This window comes from Miscanthus floridulus, chromosome 13 (genome assembly GCF_019320115.1).
Source record: "Miscanthus floridulus cultivar M001 chromosome 13, ASM1932011v1, whole genome shotgun sequence".
In the NCBI taxonomy this organism is placed as follows: domain Eukaryota; kingdom Viridiplantae; phylum Streptophyta; class Magnoliopsida; order Poales; family Poaceae; genus Miscanthus; species Miscanthus floridulus.
The window spans coordinates 83,689,236-83,712,799 of NC_089592.1; the positions used below are offsets into that span (position 1 = coordinate 83,689,236).

The 23,564-nt window shown below is 44.9% G+C and overlaps 1 protein-coding gene across 1 annotated transcript; it reads left to right on the forward strand.

Annotated features, from left to right (window-relative positions):
• Positions 1-17,796: 17,796 nt before the first annotated feature.
• Positions 17,797-21,705, forward strand: LOC136500183 (uncharacterized). The gene is made up of 3 exons (XM_066495562.1): positions 17,797-18,373; positions 18,545-19,371; positions 20,377-21,705. The coding sequence occupies exons 1-3, from the start codon at positions 17,797-17,799 to the stop codon at positions 21,703-21,705; spliced, it is 2,733 nt and encodes a 910-aa protein (XP_066351659.1).
• The last annotated feature ends 1,859 nt before the right edge of the window (positions 21,706-23,564 follow it).

Here is a 23,564-nt window from a genome sequence, read left to right on the forward strand (position 1 = left end):
ATCTGCATCCTGGCCACCGTCATCGTAGCCGTTGCTGGGCGAGTCGTCTCTGCTGGGGGAGTCTTCCCTACCCGATCTCGTATGCATCACTGCCGGAGACCGTCGCCGAGGGAGGCAATGGACCGGGCGCCATGGGGAGAGAGAGGGGGGAGGCCGATTGGTCGCCGCTCCTAGCGCGAGCTGCCGCCAGATAGGGACAAAAGCGGGTGAGGGCACGATGCAGAATGGAAACCATACGCATCGGTCGGTGAGCACGGTGGAAAGCGAAGCAGCCATGCGGTGGCGCTCAAGTGTGGTGGGGAGGAAGGATGAAGACAGACGGGTGGCCGGGCACAATGAATAACACCGCGCTGGAGGGATCGTTGTGGACCATGCCGCGGTGGCGAGAAGAACTCGATAAGTGGATAGTACGGTTTGATCTTGTCTGGAGTAGATTGGCTGAATGATTCTTAGTTTTTATTTTAGAAAACAAACAATTCTCAGTTAAGCGAGCGGTGAAATGTCGAGCCATTCAGGTTGATGTCGCGGCCCACTGACAGAGGCGATCGGACGCCCGAGCCTAAACATTTCTAGAACCCAAATACTAATGCGCAATCTAGCACAGTGCGTCCTTTTTCCTTTTTTCAGGCCGTGAGGCAGGGCCCCCGAGGTACACTCCTAGTACTGCTACTATTCAGGTACCGCTGCCTGGAACCAAGCTGGGCATATGACGACGATGAGGGCAGCCGGCATCGTCCTGTCTGTCCTGCTGCCTGCCAACAGAAAGCAACGATAAAGATCGAGGCCATGTTTAGTTGCCCCAAATTCCAGAACTTGGCACTATGTAAAAAGAAATTCTCTCGTGCTCCTCGTAAATTTTAACATATGTTACGTAGCCACTACCTACCTATACCATGTCTTTCTTTCAAGCACCAAAAACACCTTTTAAAAAGTTGGGTTCCTAAGGATCAACAGGCGGGGTCTGGGCCTTTTATATAAAAAAAAAAAATCTACAAGTAGAAAATACAGGTCCGCTAAGCATAACTTTAGGAAGAAGTACTCTCTGTCAGTGAAGTACGTTGGAAGTCAGAAGATTCACATTTCTACAGCATGTCCGCTTACTCTGACTTATAAGCCATGATTTATCAGCCAACGAATAATATTTTCCTTTCACATCAAATCAGTCAACAGTACTTTCAGCTATGGTTTATAAGCCAAACCAGCCCAAATGAATAGAGCGCTAAGGGAATCTATGTCTGTGGACCTTTCCACCTTTTAACTTCTACAACATTTCACTACTACTACGTTTTTTAGAGGGGTGTGGTTGAGTAACTTTACTCTCGATTTTTAGTCTATTTGGCTTAGTAGAAACAATGTTGTATTTCTTATTAAAAAAGAATAATTTTTCCTTATATGTAGTTCTTTTAGTGCTACATACAGAATTCACTTTTGGATTCATTGGGGGAAGCGCTTCGCCAAGAAGTGGACATACGGTATGTTGGAAACGTGGTCTTAGACATTGTAGGTCCAAAAGGTGTTAATGCAAACTTCTGTTCTGCAGGTCCCTCTAATCTCAGGTGATGGTCCAGATATTTCCTGCTAGAGACTTTCCTCTGGGATTTTTTTAAAATAATATTGTTTTAATTTTGTTATAACATTTGTACTCCATAGTGTACCCAGTTTATTGAGGGGAATCTTCTTTTGCATATTCAAGTTGAGATAAATATTTTGTTTCAGTTTGTTGTTATAATAAGTCATAGTTAAGTAATTAATTTATTTTTTCCTTATAAATATTTTGCATATGATTGAAGTAATTGTTTCTTTATACTAGATAGATGCCCGCTAGGAGGGCACTCATATTTATCCACGTAGATGACTACGCCATGGCTTGCGGATTAAACGAACATATTAAGAAATCTACAAATCTAATATGATATTGTGTAAATCTAGTTTATAGAAAATATCAATTCCGTTCCATTTTTTCTAATACTTGTGATTTATTATTTTGCATTTACAATTTTAAGCTGATTTGACCATTTTAAACAAAATAATTAAATGGTAGTAAGCATTTTGCATAGATAATCCTAAACTATTTATAAATCCATTCGGACTTTTTCACTCTCTCCCTTTTGTCATTGTTTGTGGCGGCGTCTCGTCTGCAGGCGCCGTCGTCCGATGGTCTTCCTAGCCAACTCCGAGTTCCACGGTGTGAACCTGGCCTACTTCCAAGTTCCGTCACGTTATTAACGAAAGCAGCTAGAGCTGGAGACGAAGCTGTAGCATGGCACCGACATGGTCCTGCTAATGAGTCGACTCGGCATGCTGTTGCTCTACGCCTCGGATTTCGTCGCCTCGCTCGTGGGCTTTGCTGTCATGCGCTACCAACGTTCGGCAAGGGACCAGAGCCATGGACAGGCCGCGTGGTTGTGGCCGAGGCGCCATTGTTGGGCGGTGTCAATGGTGGGCGCGAACAGTGGCATGGTGCCCTGTGGTGCTGTGAGATCTGTGGTTGTGGCATGGTGCGCCCTGGTGGCGGACTTCGCCATGAAATTGTGCACGATGTCTCCGAGGGTGAGGAAGGAGGGGGCGCCAGGAGCAGCTATTGTTGCCCGGGTCCAGAGCAATCGACGACGACGACGACGATGGAGGGCCGGTAGGACACCAATCTCCAATCGGCTATTGTTGCTCTGGACCTCTTCACTTCTTCAGGTTATTGGCACATCTTCAGGTTTAACATTCCTCTTCACTTCTTCAGGTTTTGCAAACCCTTCCTATCGTTTGGGCAGACAAATCAATTCAGCTAAGAATCAAAACTTTTTCTTGAAGACTCCTCAGACTTTGCCCTTGGTCGTATGCACATAATTTTCAAAGTGTACACGAGGCCTGTTCACGTTGTCGGAAATTACAAAACGGACATTTATTCATTGAATGCAACTTCGGTAGGCCCATGTTGTTTTGATCCACCATTGGGCTGAAAGTTTATACTTATAGACTCCTTCGGACCATGGGCTTCATTCTCATACTGCTTTTATGTTTGCATAACGTACGGCCCATCAAAAGCCACTGCAGGCTTTCGACCTTTTAATTATTTGGTGCTTACGGAAAACACGCAATGATCAAAGATTTAATAAATTACAAGTATGATACAGATAGGCCAAACATTTTTTTGTAGCTCTACTGTTGGTGCCTCTAGTTTCTTTGAAGGGTTCATGTGGGCAGCTTCAGCCGTCTAAGATAGGGTTTCGCTGGAAAATTGGTAATGGCAAGAAAGTAAAGTTTTGGGAGGACAATTGACTAGGTACCTCTAGTTTGGCTATACAACACTAGGATATTTATGTTTTAGTTAATGAGAAGACCAATTCAGTTTTTGATTTGTGGGATGGGTCAAATCTCAAATGTACTTTTAGGAGATGTGTGGATGACAGGTTAATGGATCTTTGGTTAGAGGTAGAGCAGCTGGCTTCAACTATTGCTTTCTCTGATGAGGAAGATTCATTGGTTTGGCAATTTAACTCTAATGGCATTTACTCTACTCAGTTCATTAATTTTAGAGGTATTTTTCTCAGTCTATGTGCCTGCTGTATGTCAGGGATCTCATGGGCTCGACCGGCTAATGGGCTGCAACGCTTGGATTTGTCTTGGCCATCAAGGAAGCATAGGAGATGAGCTACATATACACAAGCAAAGGAAGCAGAGAACCGTCGAAGGACCAGATGAAGAAGCGGCGGGCTGAGGCTAGAGTTTTTACTCCTGTTCTTCTTCTTCCTTTGATCCATGTACCCAGAACCTTCTAGAATATTCCAGTAAACCAGTTGTTCCTCATTTGTGATTGTATTAGCATCTAGGTCGGTGACACTGTATGGGGATTGAAGCCCCCCGCCCCCCAAGGACCAGACGAAGAAGTGGTGAGCTGCGGCTCGAGGCTAGCTGCAGCTAGAGTTTTTACTCCTGTTCTTCTTCTTCCTTTGATCCATGTACCCAGAACCTTCTAGAATATTCCAGTAAACCAGTTGTTCCTCATTTGTGATTGTATTAGCATCTAGGTCGGTGACACTATGGGGATTGAAGCCCCCCGCCCCCCATGGACCAGACAAAGAAGCGGCGGGCTGCGGCTAGAGTTTTTACTCCTGTTCTTCTTCTTCCTTTGATCCATGTACCCAGAACCTTCTAGAATATTCCAGTAAACCAGTTGTTCCTCATTTGTGATTGTATTAGCATCTAGGTCGGTGACACTGTATGGGGACTGAAGCCCCCCGCCCCCCAAGGACCAGACGAAGAAGCGGCGGGCTACGGCTCGAGGCTAGCTGCAGCTAGAGTTTTTACTCCTGTTATTCTTCTTCATTTGATCCATGTACCCAGAACCTTCAAGAATATTCCAGTAAACCAGCTATTCCTCATTTGTGATTGTATTAGCATCTAGGTCGGTGACAATGTATGGGCCCCCTCAACCCCCCCCCCCCCCCCCCCCCTCAGTGCATTTCTTCCTATGGTTGTTGTCCAAAAATAAGGTGCTAACTAGCTAACTAGAGATGGCGGTGCACTCAGCCTTGGTCGAGCGCGCGCACCGGTGAGGGGACCGGCTGCGGCGCCGCTCCGCTACTCTTTCTCTTCCGAATGCGGTGTAGAGAGAGAACGGTGAGGAAGAAATGAAATTAGGGTTAGGGCGCAACGCCGCGGCGAGGGGTTTTGATCTCGCGCAAACGACGTTTGGCCGTTGGATCGCGATGGATGGTCGGCATGCGCTGGACCATATACAGCCCAGGTGGGCGAGGGAAATCCCGGCCCAGGCCCAGGTTGCGGCCTGGGCGTGGGGGAGTGCGATGCAAGCGGCCGCCGTGGGCCGTTTTTGCTGCTAGGCCGCTGTAGAGCACGGGCGCACGAGCGAGCTGAGCGTGCTAGGCCATGGCGCAGGCGCGCTGGCGGATGGGTCGCTGGGCCGATTTCGCTGAGGGCCGCAGAACAATAGTGAAGTTTTGTTTTATTTTTTTTCAGAAGCAAATTTTGATGTTTTTTCTCTAGTTTAAATCTTTGTTAAAATTTGAACCAACGGGATAATTTTTTCCAGAGAGTAGATGAGTACAGTAAAATGCTTATGAAAAGAAGATACATTATTTTTTCATATTTCCGCTGCAAAGTTTAATGTTTATTATCTTCTAATTAAATTCAAACCAACGGGATGATTTAATTTGAAGAGCAGTTAATTTTGGTTCAGTAAATTATTATTATGTTTATCCTCTAATTTAAATTAGAGGAGTAGTCCGATTTATTTTAAGTTAAATTATGGTATTGTTATTTTTTGACCAACGTTGATGATAACAATATTATGATTTTATTTATGAGTTTAAGTTTGAAGTTTAAATCTCTGATAAATTTTACACCAACATGGTTAATTTTTCAGAGAGTAGATAAAGACTAAGAAATGCTCCTAAACTAATAGAATATATTTTATTATCATGTTTCGCTGCAATGATGTTGATTATCTTCTAATTAAATTCGAACCAACGGGAGAATTTAATTTTAAAGAGTAGTTATATGTCTTTTAAGTTAATTTATGAGTTTTATGCATTAATTCTATTTTCTGGCTAATGATGATGTAGAATTGATGCAGAAGCATCTTGTAAGTTTTATTTTTGAACCGACGAGATCACTCGGCTGCATGCCAATGGGCTACAATGCTGGAGTATGTGAATGAAAAGACTTGAGTCAAGCCAGTTCAGGACAGTTTTTTGTTAGTTTATGAATTTTCTGATTAAATTGGAACCAGCAAGAAAATTTAATTAAAAATAAAGTATAAGTGAATGTTTTAGTCATCATGACTAATTTTTTTGTTACGGTAATTTGTATATAAATTTATCCCGCATGGGAAGAAGTTTGGCATAGTACTTATGCTAGTCAATCCTGCATGGCGGGAGAAATTTTATGATGACTCATGTTTTTGTATCCCGCATAGCGAGAGAACTTTGGGTAGCTCTTATGCTATCCTAGTATTGACCATGACACAATAGAAATACACCGTCATGGTCAATACTAATCAAAGGACAAGAAAAAGATATAAACGTGACTTGCAAAAGTATAGTTAATAAAAGACCTCGTCAAGTTCTCGAAGTAGAATGAGGAAAGTGTACTCCTATATGGATCAAGAAATAACTTTATTTGCATGGCATAATCATGTGAATGAAGTAAGTCATAAGTGTCTCATCGTTCAAAGTTTTCTGAATAGTTCTCGAAATTACGGCAGTATAGTTCATGCCATATTTCGAGTGGGAGAATTGTGAGATGAATTAAGAGTAAGAATTAAGATAAATTAAGAAACTACTCTTCATTAAAAGTGAGATAAAGATTTTGATGAATGTGACCGTCAGTCATAACAATGATACCCCTAACCTTCTCATTTGTAACCCCACTGCAAACTTCGAACACATAGGCTCAGGAATAAAGTCACCGACCAACTCAAACTGGACGTAGGGCACGTTGCCTGAACCAGTATAAACCCTGTGCATTGAGTGCTAAACCACCTCCGATCACAACGTATGGCAAAACTACAAGTATTTACTTGTTGGTCACTTTCTGCACCGACAGCTGGCGCCGTCCATGGGGAAGACGTTGGACGTTCAACACTTTTGGTCATCGGATGACCCACTTTTCTGCCACCATTGCCATGGCGGGTTCAAGCGATACGACTCACTTCGGTTCACTGGAGTTTCCCGCACTCCCACCTATTGGGATGTGGGTTCCACCCATGTTCAAGCTATCCCAGGTCTTCCTCTTCAGAAGCCTAGACTTCATCGCTGACCGGCTCAGCGTACTACACCTCCGCGAGGAGGCTCTCGTTCCAGTGCCCATCAGAGGGGTGCCCTCCATTGGCTCTGGGACGCACGACGACTTCAACAACAAGGCTGGCCTACAAACTCCATCTGCATTTCATTCCGAGCAAACTCTCTGCTCAAACCCCACAGTGAGTGATATGCATACTGTTATTTACTCTCTATTTACTATCTCTCGCCGATTATCCGAAGGGACCGTATTGACTACATCATTGAGACCGTACAATTGGTTCCCCTACGGCCTCGCTTCCCCCACGGACGCATGTATTCGGGGGCTCTAAGGGACACTGCTAACATCCCCCTCACATATGAATTCGTGGGAATGTCGAGCTATGCTCCTACCACTTTCCACGAACTCCTAGATGACGAGGGTGAGAGCGACGGCTCTAGCATTGGCGACGTGACACCTAGCCACTGTCCGTCCCGAGAGTGCACCATGGTGGCCGCTCTAGGATAGCCGTCGATCATTATGGAGTCTGCACAAACTCACACCCCTCTAGACCCACGTGTGAGGGGCCCTCGCATTTGCGCAAGGGCACACCGAGGAACTACGACAACGGCGGTAGAACCAGTCGCCGTCGGCATTGGCATGCTCGGTGCAGCACGTTGTGCCCCATATGCATAACCCAGCGAGCGTCGCCCGGGGTCGCGCTCGCCATGTCCAAAATGACATCATAAACGAGGGGAACAATCTCCTGTAGTTCGCCCAAGCTAGCTAGAACATCACTGCTGCAGCAATGCTTCTACGTGGTGTTCTCAAGCCCGTTGACCCCTAGGAGCGGGCGGTCTACCGAACCTCTTTGTTCTGGTAGAAGCCAACACCGTTCAACAGGTGGAAAGCTCCGCATTGCGACTCTAACAAGCGCCCTCTCTCCCCACCGAGGGAGCGGGGACGCGCTAGATGGATCGCTCCATCCGCTCACCACTACAGTCGCTAGGTGAGGCTCAGGTGGCAGCAGCTACGCCGTGGTCTGACCTGGCATCTGCTCCGCACCGACCGTTGGTACATGAACGGCCCGCTCCACACCAGGATGCTCGTAGCGTCGTCAGTAACCGGCATCAGGCTCGGCATGATGATGACGTCCACCTAGCGGCGGTGAGAGTAGGTGACACGGATAATGACTAAACCATCGAGGGGAGCGGTGAAATGTGCCCCAGGCATGGTAGCCGGCCAGACGACTGGAGTCCTAGCCCTGAGGGCCCAGGACCACGGGCCTTTGACTGGTGTATCCAGAGAGCGCCATTCCCACAGCGCGCCCACCAACATCACCAAGTACACCGAGGAGATAAACCCTGGTATTTGGCTTGAAGATTTCTAGCTCGCCTACCGAGCTAGAGGAGTGGATGATGACTATTTCATCATTCAGTATCACCTCATATATGTGGGGAAACATGTTCGGGCATGGCTTAAATTCCTCCCGCACGACATCATCCATGACTGGGCGGACCTCAAGAGGGTCTTCGTCAGGAATTTCCAGGAGACGTATGTCCGCCCTAGAAACTCCTAGGACCTCAAGAGCTACCAGCAGGAGCCCAGCGAGTCCCTATGGGATTACATCCGTAGGTTCTTCCAACAATGCAACTCTCTCCCTAATGTCGTCGACGCGGACGCATCAGCGCATTCCTCTCTAGGACGACCTACGAATCCCTGATCCACAAGCTTGGTTGCCTGAAACCCCATTCCACCTGTGACCTTCTCGATGTCGCCACTAACCATGCCTCCGATGAGGAGGTGGTTGGAGCGGTCTTCAACGGAGGCTAGGACAAAGGCAAGGCTAAGCGTGTGGACCAAAACAAAGGCCCCTCCACACAGAGGGGCAAGAAGAACAAAAAGGATCGGCGCCGATCAGACAATACCGTGTTGGTCACTGTAGCTAATCGCATGAGCAAGCAGCCCCAATAGGGCCTACCTGACCACTTCAACAAGCTCATGGATAGCCCATGCACCAACCACACCTACCCCATCAAACACCTCTATAAGGACTATGAGCTCCTCAAATGTTTCCTGCGATAGGCCGGTGGGCCAAAAGAAGGAGACGACAAAGAGATAGCAGCCAAGAAAGGAGGCACAGCAGGTAAGGACAGAGATGGCTTCCCCGATGCTAAGGAATGCATCATGATCTTCGATGGATCTGAGGCCATTTGGTCCAAGTGCCAACACAAGGTATGCTATAGGGAGGCATGCGCCGCCAAGACGGCTGTCCCCTCCTTCCTCAGCTGGTCGGAATCTCCGATCACCTTCGATCAAAGGGACCATCACTCCCACATCGCGAGACCAGGACATTACCCACTCATTGTCAACCCCATCGTCCGCAAGAAGTGCCTTACTAAGGTGTTGATGGATGGAGGCAGCGGCCTCAACATCCTCTACATCGACACCCTCGACGCCATATGCATTCCCCGGTCAAAACTCCACCTAGTAGGCTCTCCTTCCATAGGGTGATCCTGGGAGCACAGGCATACCCGCTTGAGAAGATCGACCTACCCATCATGTTTGGCAACCGAGCCAACTTCCTCTCGAAGGACCTCACCTTCTAAGTGGTGGACTTTCCAGGGTCCTACCACGCCATCTTGGGGCAGCCATGCTACGCCAAATTCATGGCGATCCCCAACTAAACCTACCACAACCTAAAGATGTTGGGACCGAACGGCGTCATCACCATGAGCAGCGCCTTCTTATATGCCTTCATGTGCGACCACAAGCATTTCAAGCTTGCCACCGCGGTCATCAACTCATCCGAGCTCCCGTGGCTCAGGGAATCATTGACCCCGATAGTCCCAGACTACAATAAACCAACCTCCTCGATGGCCTTCCGCTCGCTCAAGGAAACCAAGGCGGTGGGAATTGACCCCACTGACCCAACCAAGAAGGTGCGGATCAGGACTCAGCTCCCGGCCAAATAGGAATGCAAGCTCGTTGACTTCCTGCGCACCAATCATGATGTCTTCGCATGGCAGCCTTCTGACATGCTGGGCATACCATGAGAGGTCGCCGAGCACGCACTGCACCTCATCCTAGGCTCAAAGCCTGCCAAGCAACGCCTATGTCGCTTCGACGACAAGAGGCACAGGACCATAGGCGAAGAGATCGCCAAACTCCTGACAGCCGAATTCATTAGAGAGGTATTCTACTTCGACTGGCTTGCCAATCCCGTTCTTGTTAAAAAGAAGACCGGGAAGTGGAGAATGTGTGTTGATTATACTGGCTTCAACAAAGTGTGTCCAAAGGATCAATTTCCTTTGCCACGCATAGACTAGATAGTCGACTCCACCTCGGGTTGTGAGATCCTCTCCTTTCTGGATGCCTACTAGGGCTATCACTAGATTACGATGAAAGAGTCTAATCAGCTCGCAACCTCATTCATCACCTAGTATGGTTTGTACTGCTACATAACCATGCCTTTCCTCTTGAAGAACGCTGGCGCCACCTACCAAAGGTGCATGCAATAATGCTTCGCCGACCAAATCAATCCACTTGATCAGCCTGATAAAGCCAAGCAGCCAAGACCTGAAACGTTCGCGAACCTCTAAAGATTGCCATTGTGGTCAAAACGAATCAAGCTTGCCACCTGATCACAAATTTAGCCACAACGTTCGCAAACCTCTAAAGATTCAACATCAGGCTGAATCCCAAAAAATATATTTTCGGGGTTCCAAAGGGGAAGCTGCTAGGATACATTGTGTCCAAGCGCGGCATCGAGGCCAACCAAAAAAAATCACGGCCATCTCCAGCATGGGACCCATACACAACGTCAAGGGTGTGCAAAGGCTCACTGGTTGTCTGGCTGCCCTAAGCCGATTCATCTCCTAGCTCAGTGAAAGGGGGATGCCACTCTACAAGCTCCTCAAAAAGTTGGACACTTTTGTCTGGACTAAGGAAGCTCAGCAGGCCCTAGAGAGCCTCAAAGCGTCCCTGATGTCAGCCCTGATCCTCATCGCTCCTGATCAGGGAGAACCCCTTCTCCTCTACATCGCATCCAGCAACTATGTGGTAAGCATCGCGCTGGTCGTCATAAGGGAGGAGCCGGGACACCAACTTAAGGTCCAGCGGCCCATATACTTCATCAGGGGAGTACTCACCGACCCTAAGGTCCGATACCCCCAGGTGTAGAAACGCCTATACGTCGTGCTGATGGTGACCCAAAAGCTCCTGCAAAGCCTTTCACCAAGCTTTTTACTGGCCCACCACGCTACAAGATGCAAATAAGGTCGTCCGTAGGTGTGAAGGATGCCAGTTCTATGCCTGGCAAACCCATTTGCCAGCACAGGAGCTCCAAACCATCTCCATCACCTGGCCATTCGTGGTCTGGGGCCTCAACATGGTGGGACCCCTCAAAAAGGGCCTAGGCTGCTTCACTCACCTACTCGTAGCAGTCGACAAGTTCACCAAGTAGATAGAGGCCAAGCCCATCACCAATATCTGCTCGGAAGAGGCAGTCAAATTCTTCCTCGACATCATCTACTAGTTCAGCGTTCCTAAATGTATCATCACTGACCACAAGACTAACTTCACCGTAAAGAAGTTCCTGGACTTTAGTGATGGATACAGCATCAGGATCGACTGGGCCTCGGTCGGACAACCACGAACTAATGGTCAGGTCGAGCGTGCCAATGGCATAGTCCTCTAAGGACTTAAGTCATGCATCTTCGACCGACTCAACAAGTACACCGAGCGATGGGTTGTAGAGGTCCCAGTGATCCTCTAGAGCCTGAGAATGACCCCTAAACCAATCCATAGGGTTCACACCCTTCTTTCTGGCCTACGGAGCTGAGGCAGTGCTGCCCTTCGACCTCGACCACCGCAGAGGCTCAGCAAGACGTAGTTGACCTGCTCAAAGAGGCCCGCGAGACGGCCATCATCCGCTCTGCTCGCTACCAACAAACCCTCCACAGGTACCACGAAAGGAAGATCAGGGGGAGGATACTCAAAGTTGGTGATCTCGTACTATGGAGGACCCAATCAACGAAGGAAAAACATAAACTCTCTCCACCATGGGAAGGGCCCTATACGGTGACCGAAGTAATCCGACCGGGCACCTACCGACTAGAGGACGACAATGACAATATTCTCACCAACACTTGAAACATTGAACAGCTACATCGTTTTTCCCCTAAATTTGGTCTTACCGCTTTTTAGTCAACACTTGCTCCTGTAAAAGCACCCCAGCATGAACATTTTCAGCCCAGGTCACTCGAGAGCTCCATGAGGGTACAATACTAAATACAACCTCTCTTTTTTGTCCCCAAACGGAAGCGCATTCCATTCCTTTGATTGCCCTACGTGACTCTGTTCTTACTCCCAACCGAACGCACCTCACCACGACCTACGGTTATAAGCAGCCGAGCCCCGCGAGCCATGCCCAGGTTCTTAACTGCTGCCAATCTTGCAACCGGGGCATATGTTTCTCCAAAGTTAAGACCTTTAATTTGAGTGTAACCTTGTGCCACTAATCTTGCTTTGTTTCTTATTACTATCCCATCTTGATCTTGCTTGTTCCGAAAGACCCACTTAGTTCCAATCACATTATGATCCTTAGGCCTCTCAACTAAATCCCATACTTGTTTTCTTGTGAAGTTGTTTAGCTCTTCATGCATAGCATTGATCCAATCAACATCCTTCAAAGCTTCATCTATCTTCTTAGGTTCAATGGATGACACAAATGAGAAATGCTCATAAAATAAAGCCAATCTTGATCTAGTTTGCACACCTCTTGAAATATCACCAATGATAGTGTCCAATGGATGATCTCTTACAACATTAGTTGGTTGAAGCACTTGCACTTGATTGCTAGCATTTGATTACTCACTTGGTTGAGATGATGAACTAGCCATTTATTGATCTTGCACATCGCCATCACCATCACTAGAGCTTGCTTGGATTTGATCATGAGAACCACTAGCTTACACATTTGAGTTAGAGAGTACTTAATTCTTGTCATCTTCAACATCAATCACCACTCTAGGCCTTAACTCAGCAATGTCCATGTTTTTCATTGCATTGACCAATTGAGTGCCTCTTACATTATCTAGATTCTCATCTTCCTCGTAGAAACCATTTGTTTTATCAAATTCCACATCATGAACCTCCTTAAGAGTACCACTAGCCAAATTCCAAACACTATAAGCCTTGCTAGTAGTGGAGTAACCAAGCAAGAAACCTTCATCACATTTTTTTTCAAACTTGCTCAATCTAGTGCCTTTCTTCAATATATAGCATTTACAACCAAAAACCTAGAAGTATGCTATGTTGGGCTTTCTTCCATTCAATAGCTCTTAAGGTGTCTTTTTCATCATGGGGTGACAATAGAGTCGGTTGCTATAATAGCAAGCCGTGTTGATTACTTCGGCCCAAAATGAATGACTCACATTGTACTCACTCAACATTGATCTTGCCATGTCAATCAAAGTTCTATTCTTCCTTTCAACTAAGCCATTTGATTGAGGAGTGTACTTGGCTGAGAATTGATGTCTAATTCCAAATTCATCACATAACTCATCAATTCTAGTGTTCTTGAATTCACTATCATTGTCACTTCTTACTTTCTTGATGGTTGTTTCAAACTCATTGTGAATACCCTTGACAAAAGATTTGAATGTCGCAAACACATCACTCTTGTCACCAAGAAAGAAGACCCATGTATATCTAGTGAAATCATCCACAATCACAAATCCATATTTGTTTCCACCAATGCTAGTGTATGTGGTTGGTCCAAACAAGTCCATATGCATCAACTCAAATGCCTTGGATGTACTCATCATGCTCTTCTTAGGATGTGTATTACCAACTTACTTTCTGGCTTGACATGCACTACATAGCTTATCCTTCTCAAATATGACATCTTTCAAGCCTCTAACTAAGTCATGCTTAATCAACTTGTTCAATTGTTTCATTCCAACATGACCAAGCGTTCTATGCCATAACCAACCCATGCTAGACTTAGTGATCAAACATGTTGTCAATTGAGCTTCTCTAGCATTGAAATCAACTAAGTATAGATTCTCATATCTAAATCCTTTGAATATCAAGTTAGAGCCATCTACACTTATGATCTCTACATCATCCACACCAAATATGCACTTGAAGCCAAGATCACACAATTGAGCTACCGATAATAGATTGAAGTTCAAGCTCTCTACTAGTAGCACATTGGAAATGCTCAAGTCATTATATATTGCAATCTTACCAAACCCTTTGACCTTGCCTTTGCCATTATCAACAAATGTGATACTATCAAACCCATTGCTCTTGTTTTCATTGAGTGAATTGAACATTCTTGAATCACCGGTCATGTGTTATGTGCACCCACTATCAAGCACCCAATGCCTTCCTCCGGCTTTATAATTTACCTATAAAAAAAGATCAATTCTTTTTAGGTACACAAACTTGCTTGGGTCCTTATAGGTTAGTCACCAAGGACTTTGGTACCCAAATGGCCTTTTTCTTTAGGCCCACAATTGGTGTACCAATGAACTTAGCCTTCACACCATTGGCACCCTTATAAAGCATGTAACAAGAATTAAATTTGATTGAGGATACATTAGGTAGCTTGTTCTTATTAGTCTTGCAATTTTGCTCTATATGCCCAACTTGCTTGCATCTATTGCAAAACCGACCATTGCCCCTCATAAAGCTAGCTTTAGGAGTGACAAAGGCCATCTTGCCTTTCTTGGGGCTATAGCCTAATCCCTCTTTATTGAGAGAAAATCTTTGGCTACCCAAGCACTTTAGCAAGTGGGCTTCTCCACCATAGGCATTGCCTAAGGCACGAGTGAGCTCATTCACCTCCTTCTTGAGGTTCTCATTTTCCACCATAAGTGAGGCATCACAAGTGAAACCATCACTCAAAGGTGAAGTGGAAGTAGTGGTGCTACAAGAAGTGTTAGTGGAAGCAACTAAGATGGACTCATGAAAAGATTCATCAATAAGATCATATGTTAGTCCCACATCACATGTTATGATCACTTGCTCCTTCTTGGCTTCCTCCACTTTGACTTGCTCAATGAGAGAGGAGTGAGCCTTTTCAAGCTTAGAGTGAGCTTTGCTAAGCTTCTCATGGGCTTCTATTAGCCTCTCATGAGTGGCATTGAGCTCATCAAGGGATTGCTCAAGAAATTTGACTTTCTTGTTCAATTTCTTGCACTCCTTTCTCTTCATCTCAAAACAAGTGTGCACTTGCTCACACATGTCCATGAGCTCCTCCTCCTCATCATCATCATCACTCCTACAAGTATCACTTTCACATTCATTATCATCACTCACATCATATTGTACCTTGGTAGGTTTTGCCATGAGGCATGTCGATGGAGTGTCGAAGATGGAGGGCTTGTTGTTGATGGCGATGCTTGCTAGTGCTCTCTTGATAGATTTCTTGTCATCATCACTAGAGCTATCACTATCCGAAGAGCCATCACTATCCCATGTGACTACATAGCCTCCACCCTTCTTCTTCTTTTGGAAGGTCATTCTCTTCTCCTTCTTCTCATTCTTTTCTTTCTTATCCTCCTTGTGCTTCTTCTTCTCATCCTCATCATTGTCACTATTATATGGACAATTTGCTACTACATGATCGGGGCTCTTGCAATTGTAGCATCTTCTCACATACTCTTTCTTCTTAGTGTGATCTCTTCTCTTTCTTGCACCATAGCCCTTCTTCTTCATGAATTTTCCCATCTTGCGCACAAAGAGAGCTATAGCTTCATCATCAATATCACTAAGATCATCATCATCACTTGATTCTTTCTTGGACTTGCCCTTGTTCTTTGATGATGATGAGCTAGCCTTGAATGCTATGCTTTTCTTCTTCTTGTCTTCTTCTTCCTTCTTGTCATCCTTGTCATCCCCCTCTCTTTCCACACGGTATGTCTCTTGTGTCATGACATCACCCAGTACTTGGTTGAGGGTAATATCCTTCAATCCTCCTCTTATGATTAGCAATCTTAACATCTCAAATCTTGGAGGTAGGCACATCAAGAACAAATGAGAGACATCATCATCCTTGATCTTCTCTCCCAAAGCCTTCAAGTCATTGACAATTACTTGCAATCGATGGAACATCTTTGGAATGCTCTCATCTTCCTTCATCTTGAAGCTTGTTAATTTGTCCTTGAGAATGTACAACTTGGCACTCTTCACCACCGATGTGCCCTCATATGTTTCCTCCAATCTTATCCACACCTCATTTGCTCTTTCACAATCCTTGATTTGCTCAAACACCTTAGAATCAATGGCATTGTATATGGTGTTGAGAGCCATTGTGTTGCATTGCTTGTTAGTCTTGTCTTGGTTGGTGGGATTGTCGGGATCGATGATAGCATAATTATTCTTGGTCACTTCCCATACTTAATCATTGATTGAACAAAGATACATCCTCATCTTTCTCTTCCAATAATCATAGCATGTGCCATCAAAGAACGGTAGTTTGCCCCCCATATGGTTGAACACAACTTGAGCCATAATTTGACACCGAGGTTGTTAAGCCTTTAATCAAACGGTGACCATGGCTCTGATACCACTTGAAAGGTCCTAATATGGCTAGAGAGGGGGTAAATAGCCTATTTAAAATTCTACAAATCAACTAGAGCAATTTGATTAATAAAACAAATAGCGTAATGCAAACTTGCTCTAGCTCTATGAGGGTTGCAAGCCACCTATCCAATCAATTCTAGTTACAATGATAGCTAGACACACAACTTGCTATGATACTACTCACTAAGAGCTCTCAATCTTTCTACTCTAAAGAGCTCCACTAAGCAAACTCAAATAGCAAAGCAAGCTCTCAAAACTAATTATGAGATGCCAGTGGGCTAGCACCTTGGTGATGAGCGATTGACAACACGGTGTGCGTGTGACGTGTCTCTTGGCAGGTTGTGGTTGCAGGTGACAGGTGGAGACAAGGTACATGCGGCGACGAGTGAAGAACGAAGATAGGATGCCGCGTCGAAAAACCGCGGGGGCGGAGAAGGGCGGATCGAGGCTTGCGTTCGAGGGACAGGTGATCGTGTGGTGTACGTCTACTGTACCTGGCTACATGGCGGGAGGACGTCGAGGGAGGTTTCCGGATTATGCCACAAAATCCGGGGTTCGCTGGTTGAGCCACAAAGCCATGCATCGTACCGGGACGCCCGTGCGGCAGGCGTTGGCCGAAGATGGAAAATTCTGGCGATCGCGATACGATTTCGGATGGTCGTGCGGCGACATCGCGAGGATCACATCGCGGAGATGGAGGGATCGCGGACATCGCGGAATTTGCTATGGAGGACGTAATTGGAATTTACGCCCCTACGTTGGATTTATTTAGCGTAGGGGGTTATGTGAAAATAGGTCGTGCCACCCTTTGGAGATATAAATATGTGGCACCTAGGGTTGAGAAGGTTGAACGTTTTTGGACTCTCGGCGAGTTACCATTCACACGTGAACAGTACCCGTGAACAGTACTCGTGCCCCAGGGTTCCCCGGTTCAGTTTTCCTCTCTCCGGTCTAGCCTAGGGTTTGAATTCTAGTGAGAGGTTTTTGTTGATCTCTCCGATTAAGAGAGGGAGGATGTTCGGGCGGAGGCTAGATGCACTTTTGTAAGTTCAATTACTCAATTTAATCTTTCATCTATAATGATTGATCTTGTGCATCTCGATTGGTTCTTTACAATTCTCGTCAGCATCTGACATAGTCTGCTTGTTTTATTTTTATCTCAAGATCCGTAAGTCCGATTGACGTGATTCCAGTTGGGTTAGTTTCATAATTTCATCTAGTTTAATCTGACAAATTTTTAGGTCGATCGGAGTTACGGATTTTCGTCCACATTAGGTTTACTAGGTACATAGAGTTCTGGCCAGATTTGAAAAACGTGATTTAATCAGGTTTTGTGTTTAGGGGAAGGGTTAGAAATTATTTTTGGCTTCCGCGACCATTCACCCCCCCTCTGGTCGCCCGTTTCAATCCTTCAATTGGTACCAGAGCCGGTTTAGGTTTTCTATACCTTAATCGGTGCTGAAAGCTATGGCGACCAATGAAAAGTTTGATGTTCGCGCTCCGTTTTTTGATGGGACTGATTATGATTACTGGAAGGCACGTATGACCAACTATCTCAAAGGCAAGTCGCTGAAGCTATGGAAAATCACACAAAATGCCACATATGTGATTCCAGCTGAGGAACCGACTGACGCCGCTGAGATCGGGCTTCTTGAAACAAATCATCGCGCTGTTGCTATTTTACAGGCTTCTATTTGTAAAACTGAATATGATCGGGTTTCTAGTGAAGATCTCGCTTATCAGATCTGGGAGAAACTTAGAAAATATCATGAAGGCTCAAACACTGTGAAAAACCGAAAATTTGAGATTCACCGAAAAGAGTTTGATGCTTTTTGCCAATTGCCTAGTGAGTCTATTGATGACATGTTTGCACGTTTTCAAGTGATTGTTAATAAGATGAAGGCCATGAATAGCAATATGCCTTATGATGATCATGCTAGGGCTCTCAGATTATTACATTCACTTAATGATGAATGGGATATGAAAGTTGAGGCGATCGTTGAATCTGTAGGTTATGAGACTCTCACCACTGATGAGCTTTATAGTAAGCTCAAATCAAAATAGATCGAAATTGTTTCTAAGCGTAAATTGAAAAATCCCACAGCTGCATCTTCTTCTGACGTTCCAATGGCTTTGGTTTCTGGAAATAAGACTAACACTAATGCTAATCCAAATGTTTCCAGTTTTGCTTTGTCTTCTTTGTGTCATGTTGCAGATGAGGAGTTGGAGGTGCTAGATGATGATCAGCTTGTACTGCTCTCCAACAAGTTTAAGCGTGTGTATGACAACAGGCGTAATAGAAGATGTTCAGATGGCTGCTTCAACTGTGGTGAGCGAGGACACTTTGCTGCTGATTGCCCAAACAAGCAGAGATCTTTTGAGCAGGGCAATAACTCCTCCAGGCGCCAGGAGAAGTTCAGGGAGAGGAAGAAGAAGAAGGATAAGCAATGGAAGAAAGGCGGACAAAAATACTCTGACAAGCAAGTCGCTAAGGCTGCAAATGTTTTGTTATCTTCTCTTGGACAGTATGTTTCAGGTGGCTCGTCAGACTCCAGCGATTCAGATTCCAAGGATGAGACACCCAAGAAGAAGACAGACGGACTTTGCTTCATCACTGACGCCGGCATCAATGGTGGGATATGTACTATGGCCTTAGAGGGTGATGCATCAACCGACAGCAATGATGAAACTTCTGATGATGAGGTAGATACTTCTGCAGAACAAAGAATAGCTAATTTAACTAAAATTGTTCATAAGCAAAATAAAGTGTTGGCTAAACTTAAAACTGATTATGATAAAACTTGTGCTGAACTAGCTACTCTAAAAAATGCTGCATCTAATCCTGCTGAACCTGATGAATGTGAAGAATGCTCAATTCATATGATTTCGCTTTCTAAATTGCAAACCAAGTATTCTTCCATTGTTGATGATCGAGATAAACTTTATGCTGAACTAAATGAACTTCGTTCTCGGTCGAATTTGCTTGGTACTTGTGTTTCTTGCCCGCTTCTGAAAGTTGACTTGGATAATGCTTTATGTCGGGTAAAATTTTTTGAAGAACACACTTGTCCTGATTTGCCGGTTTGTTTAATTTGTCCAACTTTACGATCTGAATTAAATGTTGCTAAATCACATATTGTTGAGTTGGAAAAACACACTTGTCCGGTTCTTCCTTCATGCCTAACTTGTCCTAATTTTGTTGTTGAAAATAATGATTTAAGGGCCAAACTTGCTGATTTGGAAGAAGAAAATAAGCATTTGAGAACTATTCTTGGTTGGTGTTCTATTCGTGAGCCTCAAATTGGTATGGCTATTGCTCAAATTAAACGGGGTGAGCGTTTTGGTCCCGGTTATGACTTGAAACATGTTTTTGGTGAAAAAAGTGGACCGCCTGTTGATGAGAAGAATCCACCTTTGGCTAAATATACTGGACCACCTCCTAGGAAGGGTTCAGGTGTCACCTCTGATGGGTTGCTAGTTGAGACATCTAGATCTGCTCCTAAAAAGCAGGTTTGGGTGCCTAAGCCAAAACACTTCAAGGGTGTACAAAATACTAAGCCAAATGGTTCTTCTTGTGATCATTTTGCTAAGCCTGTTTTTGTTGCTTCTAGTTCTAATGCTGAGGCTTCTTTCGCTCCTGCACGCAAGCTTTATCATTGTAATTTTTGCAGTCATGATGGTCATCTTTATGAGTTCTGTTATCGGAGGATGCGTGCTGAACGACGTGAGCAGTACCCCACACGTGGTACTCATGATCGTCGTGTTTTTAGATGTGAGCAGTACCCTGTACGTGGTACTCATAATCGTCCTGTTTTGAGACGTGAGCCATTTGTTCGCTCTTCTGGTTTTCGCTCACGTACTCATGCTCTTGCACAACATCGGAATGACAGACCACGTTTTCCCCCTCGTGGTTCTCATCGTTTTTTTGAGAACTTTGATTTTGCTAACGCTTCTTTTGAGCAAGTGGCTCAGCACTAGTTTTCATTACATTATCCTAACCCCAGTGTTGAGTCATTAGCTCACCCTCGCTCTCGTTGTTGATTGCAGGTTGGAGGCGAGGAGGACATATGGATAATGGACTCCGGCTGTTCGCGCCACATGACCGGAGATGATAAATGGTTCTCCAGCCTCACCCCCACGAGCGTAAAGGAAAACATCACTTTTGGGGATAAAAGTCAAGGTAAGGTAATGGCGCATGGCTGCATCAAGGTAACAGATAAATACATGTTAAAGGGCGTCGCATTGGTAAAGAATTTGCATTATAATTTGCTGTCTGTTTCGCAACTTCTTGAGGATGATTTTGAGGTTCGTTTTAAGAAAGGAAATTTGCGTGTTCTTGATTCTGCTGGTAACCTTGTTTGCAAGATTTCTCCTTTTAGATGGATTTTTAAAGCTGATTTTTCTAAATCTTTTGGTGAAACTCGCTGTTTAGTTGCTCATGGTTCCCCCCTGATTTGGAAGTGGCATCGTCGGTTGGGCCACTTGAGCTTTGATTTGCTTTGTCGTTTGAGTTCATTGGATTTAATTGATGGTTTACCGAAACTCAAGTTTGAAAAGGATTTGATTTGTGCTCCCTGCAAACATGGAAAAATGGTTGCTGCTTCTCATGCACCTGTGACTCAGGTGATGACGAGACGACCGGGTGAACTGTTACATATGGACACTGTTGGTCCAGCCCGTGTTCGGTCTGCTGGTGGGAAGTGGTATGTGCTCGTCGTTGTGGATGATTTTTCTCGATATTCATGGGTGTTCTTTTTGGAATCTAAGGATGAGGCTTTCTCACATGTTCATGATCTTGTTCTGAAGCTAAAAAATGAGTTGTCAAATAATGCCGTTAGAGCAATTCGCAGTGACAACGGTACAGAATTCAAGAATTCTCGCATGAAAGTTTTTTGTTCAGAACAAGGTTTAGATCATCAGTTTTCCTCACCTTACGTTCCTCCCCAGAACGGTGTTGTTGAGCGTAAAAATCGTACGCTTGTTGAGATGGCTAGGACAATGCTTGATGAACATAAAACTCCTAGACGTTTTTGGGCTGAGGCTATCAACACCGCTTGCTATGTTGCTAATCGCATTTTTCTGAGAGCTTTTCTAGGAAAAACATCTTATGAGTTGAGATTTGGTCGACCTCCCAAAGTTTTCCACTTTCGAGTTTTTGGCTGCAAGTGTTTTATATTGAAAAAGGGAAATTTGGATAAATTTGAATCGCGTTCTTCCGATGGGTTATTTTTGGGGTATGCCTTGCAAGGGCGAGCGTACCGTGTGCTTAATCTTGGTACTAACCGCATCGATGAGACATGTGAGGTCACCTTCGACGAGACAATGCCTTGTTTTTCTTCTGCTTTTGAGTGTGCAGGTGATGACGAGATCGGGTAGGATATTTTTGAGGATCAGAAAGAGGAAGATGGATGTGACGATGACGATGACGATGATGCCCAGCCTGCGATGCAGGGGGAGCCTGGCGCCCAGCCTGAGCAAGCGCCCTCCACCACTTTGGAGGATGGACCATCGCCGACACGTACATCTACAGCAAAGCCTACAGCTTCATCGACTGTTGATCATGTACCGGCTGAAGTTGAGGGGGAGGCGATTTCAGAACGTACAGCACCACGACACATTCAAAATCGTCATCCTGCCAAGAACATAATAGGTAATTTGGATGAGCGCACGACAAGGAACAGAGGTATGAAAAATAAAAATTATTGTGTCTTTGCGCATACTGCCTTTGTTGCCTCTTTTGAACCCCGAGATGTTGGACATGCTTTATCTGATTCTAACTGGGTCAATGCCATGCATGAGGAGTTAGAAAATTTTGCACGGAATCAGGTTTGGGTTTTGGTTGATCCTCCTCCTTCTTGTAAACCAATTGGAACTAAATGGGTCTTTAAGAACAAACAAGGGGAAGATGGTCATGTTGTTAGAAATAAAGCTATTGGTTGCTCAGGGCTTTTCTCAAAAAGAGGGTATTGATTATGGTGAAACTTTTGCTCCTGTTGCTCGTTTAGAAGCCATTCGCATTTTGCTTGCATTTGCTGCTTCACATGGATATAAGCTTTATCAAATGGATGTGAAAAGTGCTTTTCTGAATGGTTTTATAGAAGAAGAAGTTTATGTTAAACAACCGCCTGGTTTTGAACATCCCAATTTTCCTGATCGTGTTTTTAAGTTGCAAAAGGCTTTATATGGTTTGAAGCAAGCACCTCGTGCTTGGTATGCTAGATTGAAAACTTTTCTGCTTAAAAATAGGTTCAAAATGGGTTCAGTTGATAAAACTCTTTTTCTCCTCAGGCAAGGAAATGACACTTTAATAGTTCAGATTTATGTGGATGATATCATTTTCGGTGGTTCCTCTCATGCTCTTGTGAAAAAGTTTGCAGATGTGATGAGTAAAGAATTTGAGATGTCTATGATGGGCGAGCTGAATTTCTTTCTTGGCTTACAAATAAAACAAACTTCGGAAGGTACATTTGTGCATCAGGGAAAGTACACAAAGGATGTCCTGAAGAAGTTTGCGATGGATGATGCGAAGCCAATTTCTACGCCCATGCCGACTAGCGCTGCTTTGGATGCTGATGAGGACGGAGAGCCCATGGATCAGAAGGAATATCGAAGCATGATTGGGTCGCTGCTGTACTTGACTGCTACGAGGCCAGATATACACTTTGCTGTGTGTATGTGTGCTCGTTTTCAGGCGTCCCCCAGGACTTCTCACCGTCAGGCGGTGAAGCGCATAATGAGGTATCTTCGATTTACTCCTGCATTTGGCCTTTGGTACTCTGCTGCTTCAACTCTCAGTTTGTGTGGTTATTCGGATGCTGATTTTGCTGGGTGTTGTTTGGATAGAAAGTCTACATCGGGTACTTGCCAATTTTTGGGTTCTTCGCTTGTTTCTTGGTCCTCTAGAAAACAATCTAATGTTGCTCAATCTACTACAGAGACTGAGTATGTTGCTGCTGCTAGTTGTTGTTCTCAGCTTTTATGGATGATAGCTACCCTTCGCGATTTTGGTTTGTCGTTTTCTCGCGTTCCTCTCTTGTGTGACAGCACTAGCGCTATAAGTGTTGCAAAGAATCCTGTGCTTCACTCTAAGACGAAACACATTGAGGTTCGTCATCATTTTCTGAGGGATCATGCTGAGAAGGGTGATATTAAGCTTAAATACATTGATACTAGTCAGCAACTTGCTGATATTCTGACTAAACCACTCGATCAAACCACGTTTGCACGTTTGCGTG